Below are 4,726 nucleotides of genomic sequence, written 5' to 3'. Positions count from 1 at the left end.
TCACATGACCTGGAAGCTATTGAATAAAAACCTTCAATTTTCAAGAAAAAAATTCCTAAAAAATAAAAATTGGCTCAAAATGTAAATCAAATGTCTGTGCCTCATCTAAAAAGACTATTAGAATAATTTCAAAGTGATTCTGAGTCAACAAGTCACATGACCTGGAAGCTATTGAATAAAAACCTTCAATTTTCAAGAAAAAAATTCCTAAAAAATAAAAATTGGCTCAAAATGGAAAACAAATGTCTGTGCCTCATCTGTACAGACTAGTAGAACAATTTCAGAGTATTTCTGAGTCATTAGGTCAAATGACCTGGAAGCTATTGAAGAAAACATATTATTTAATATTAAAATTATTGAAATATTGTATATGACATTAAAATTTTATAGATGCTATTTTGGCTCATGTATAAGCATGAATTATCACTGACAATTAGTTAACTGGTTACAGTTCAAGGCATTTATTATCATTTTTTTTGACAGGAATGTTTGGTTCGGTAATTTGTTGATAGTCCCTAAGTGAACCTTCGGGCGCTGCGGCCGGGWGCGGTGGAGAACCGCTGGCCGACATTAGCGTTCATAAATCGGATCAACCTTGAGCTAAACGCCGCTTACTCCGCGGAGCTCGAATATCGAATATCCAACTTGAAACTAACTTCACTGCGGTGTACAGTGACAGGTTATCGCCTCATGATTCACCCACCTCTTCACTGCAGCAGGAAGCCTCCCAGCCAGCAGGGGGCGCCACAGACAGTCCCACTGTCAGCAGCAAACTGCCGGGCCAGCGGGCCTACCTGCAGAGCCTGGACCGCAGCAGCCGAGCGTGGGTGCTGGCTTCAGGAAAGTCCCAGGAAGGAGACAGTGTTTTCTGTGTCATGGAGGACAGAGGGAGCAACATATGGTACAACCCCATCCCCGAGGAGGAGGATGCAGGAGGCCCACGCAGGGAGGAGGAGGTGTGGAAAAAGAGGGATGAAAAGGTGGAGGGAGCAGAAGGCTGCAGCAGTGAGCGTCCACAGGAGGGCGCCAGTCCAAGTGTCAGTCACCAAACTGATTATATTACAGCAGAAATCACAGGTAAACACGATTCTACCTGTTGTTATATCCCACTGCAGCAGCTTCACTGATCAACTGTATTCCCCAGATTCTCCCCATTCAGACACAAGCCCCGCCTCTCCGAAGAAAGTGGGCGGTGCGGGGAGCGTGATGGACAAGTTGAGGTCTCCTGGTACGGGGAGGAAACTCTCATTCAAGATGAAAAAACTTCCCGAGCTGCGCCGAAAACTCAGCCTCCGCTCGTCCTCTTGCGCCCACCGCCAGGGAAGCAAAGAGGACAGGGACGAGTCGGCCAACAGGAACGCAGGATCGTCCTTGGCACTGTCCAATCAGAACGTCATCAGCAGGTATCATCTGGATAGCTCCACCCCACCAGCTCGACCACTGCGGCAGTCGTCCAGAGGACGCTCAGCCAGAAAAGAAGGTGAACAAATAAGTTCCTGTCCTGGATAACAAATCGATTTAACGGCTTTAAATAGAATCAGTGGCTCACAAAATCCAACTAAAGGTAAAGTACTCAGTTGTATTTTATGCAGCACAAAAGCTACCAGGGTGGTACTTTCAATGGTACTGGTCTCGTATCGTCAAAAGTTGGTACCTATTGCAACTTTTACATTTCTTTGTGTCCCCTTTCACCGAGGCGGGGGACAGAAATGTTCTTCGTCCATTAGATTTCAGAAAGATGATTTTCAGAAAGGAGACCTGCTAAACTAGCTTGGTAAAAACCAGCCCCTTGTTCTCTGCTTTGCTTCATATGGGGGTCAGGACTCTCAGCTATTGAGAAGCGATTGTCTCCTGGAGCGGTGGCCTCGGTTGAAGTTTAAAACGATTGGATCTGATTTACTCAATCGTTAACGGTTGGCCGTCGCATGTGCGCCAGCCTCACTGTGGAGGAGGCTAAGCTAAGAAGCTAACCAGAAATTGTATGCGTCCACTGTAAACAACCATCCCCTACCGAGCCAAACGAGACGGCTGTAAAAAAGTCCTGCAGTCTTTGAGAGACACATTTAATTTTATTTGGAAGCCTTGTCAACATGGACTGGCTTCATTCACTTCCTCCACTGGCGTTAAACTACAAGCAGACACTGCACAGAAAATTGACATTGTCGTTCAAAACTCCTCCTTCTGTTCTCTGATTGGCCCGACTGAAATGCTCCCGGAGAAATCTTTGTCTACGGGAGAAAACCCAGACGGAGCAGTGAAGGGAAACTAGAATTGAGCGGAACTGCATAGGAAGGCAAGGGCCAGGCTACTGCTAAACTCAATGTGTTGGTTTGATATCACTTTAGCCCCGCCCACTTTGCATACTGTGTGCTCTAAATCACACATACATGATCTGATCTGAACCAAATTTTGTGTGTATCATAAGGGAGACCTGCTATACACATTTGTGTAGTTTGACAAGATCACTTTAGTCCCCTGTCAGTCCATCTATCCATCTGTCAGTTCACCTATAACACCGTTTCGGATGTTATCAGTCCATTAAATGGAGGTTATTAGCAGTTATCAGTCCCATTGAATGACTTCTGACTGTCCAGACTGTGCCGTCTAGCAGGTTATCAGTTCCATAGAATGGCTTCATACTGTCCGATAGTGCCCCCTAGTGGGTTACCAGTATCATATACGTTGGAATGCAACAATCTGCTACCGCCGGAGTCCTGTCTACTTTATCGTAGCCCATGTCATTTTCTCTAAAACTAACCTTAGTGGCTTTATGCCTCGTATTATCCAGATTGCATAAAAAACCTTAGTGGCTTTAGGCCTCATACTAACCAGTTGACAATCTGAAGCCATTCTATGGGACGGAGAACCCACTAGGCAGCACAGTCGGGACAGTCTGAAGCCAGTCTAAAGCCATTCTATGGGACTGATAACGGCTAATAAGGTCCATTTAATGGATGATAACATCTGAAGCTGGTGAGATGATTTAAATAACGAAGGTCTGTGATGATTCCAACAAAACTGCTAACAGTTGGTCATTACTGAATGGCGACGGGGGACATCAGCTACGTTTGGTGTCGAGTTCTATCTTGTTAGTAGTTAATCTTGTACCGCTGATGGTAGCCCTATAGCTTAGATTACTATTTCAAACATTAGGACCCCAATCTGGGGTGTCGACACCTGGGGTTCCAGACAAACAATAAGGATTTAATCAAATGTTACTTCTGGACAAGAAGCCATGAGTTCTGAAGAGATGTATACCCACATTTAAAGATGTGCACATTAGAATTTGGATTTGTGGATCTGACTCTTTACATTAGACTCTCCTGCATGATCCCAGGAACAAAATGTAAACAGTCTTGTTTCCTGTCAGGGTACCTGAGTGACGGAGACTCCCCCGAGCTTCCGCCACGGCAACAGAGCCCCGGACTTTCAGTGACCCAGGAAACATCGTGGTGTGACGTGAGCTCTTTCCAGTTGTACACAGGCTCAGATCCACCGCGGTGCAGTCAGCGAGTGACGGGATTACTGACGGTCCACCTGCTGGGTCTGAAGGACATGAAAAGCACCAGGTTAAAACACACACCAACACCTGAAACAAACGTAGTCCAGTAGAGGTGTTCAATGACAGAGGCCTCTTGTGGTCATTAGTGAAACTGCAGCTCAACCGAATCTGTGTCTGAAAAGTTCCAAATCATGGTCTCTCCCTGTCTCCGTGCATGTCCATGGTCTCAGGTCCGAGGATAGCAAGGAAGTCTTTTTGGCCATCCAGATTGATGGTGTGACAAGAGCGAGGACGGCACTCCTGACGCTGAGAGGCTCCGCCCTCCCATTAAACCACACCTTCAACCTGGAGCTGGAGAGGGCCAGCCAGCTCCGTGTTGTTGTCCTAACACCAGGTACGAGAACTGAGACCTGCTTCACACAGGACTGACTTTACAAGAGGGAGGGGAACCAGACTGTAGACTACAAGATAAAACCTTCCGTTTAATAAACACTTGGACAGGGACTGGCGTTGCCAATTAGCCTAGGTGTCGAACTCCAGTTCTCGAGGGTCGCTATCCAGCATGTTTTCTTGTTTCTCTGCTCAAATACATACATCTGATTTGCATGAATGAATGATTAACCTGCTTCTACAGAATTTGAAGAGGTAATTGAATCACTGCATCAGGTGTGTTGGAGCAGAGAAACAAGGAAAGCATGCATGCTAGCAGGCCTCGAGGACCTGAGTGACACCACTGGCACTAGGCTCTAAATGCTTAGTGAATGGTACAGTTGATACGTGACACTTGTCCCTAGAAAAATGAACAAAAATTAAATTAGGACTACAGTAAAAAATGTCACTAATACAGTGTTATTTAGCTCAATTTGAGTGTAAAATCCTAATTTAAAATTTCTACTAACATTTTATTATTTAGCTCCCTGCTTACATTTAGCTATTGTTTTACTAAATGTTACATTTAAATGTTAAATGTTATATCTAAATATTAAATCCTAAATCCAAATGTGTATATTTAAATGTAAAATTTTAATCCTAAATGTGGAAGTTTCTATTTATATATTTAAGAATGGAATGCAGCCTTTGCTAAAGGTGTGCAGGCCTTGTTATGACATCATCAGCCTGAGACAAAAGTAACCACAGGCTGTGTCCAAAACGGCAGGACGGGTCCTCCGAAGGTCGAATTTGTCGGCCGCATACGTCACAGCGCCGCGACGAAGGACGTCCAAA

The 4,726-nt window shown here is 45.0% G+C and overlaps 1 protein-coding gene across 1 annotated transcript in view; it reads left to right on the top strand.

Moving 5' to 3' along the window:
- Positions 1 to 4,726, top strand: part of syde1 (synapse defective Rho GTPase homolog 1) — a gene marked incomplete at its 5' end in the record, with an annotated part of 39,108 nt that overhangs the window by 26,381 nt on the left and 8,001 nt on the right. The window contains 4 exon segments of the mRNA XM_014026940.1: positions 668 to 1,077; positions 1,145 to 1,480; positions 3,371 to 3,569; positions 3,733 to 3,896. Coding sequence (XP_013882394.1) covers positions 668 to 1,077; positions 1,145 to 1,480; positions 3,371 to 3,569; positions 3,733 to 3,896 — 1,109 coding nt within the window.

Source organism: Austrofundulus limnaeus, unplaced genomic scaffold (assembly GCF_001266775.1).
Source record: "Austrofundulus limnaeus strain Quisiro unplaced genomic scaffold, Austrofundulus_limnaeus-1.0 Scaffold602, whole genome shotgun sequence".
NCBI classification, from domain to species: domain Eukaryota; kingdom Metazoa; phylum Chordata; class Actinopteri; order Cyprinodontiformes; family Rivulidae; genus Austrofundulus; species Austrofundulus limnaeus.
The sequence above is the reverse complement of the archived record's forward strand: the minus strand, read 5'-3'. Positions and strand labels throughout refer to the sequence as shown.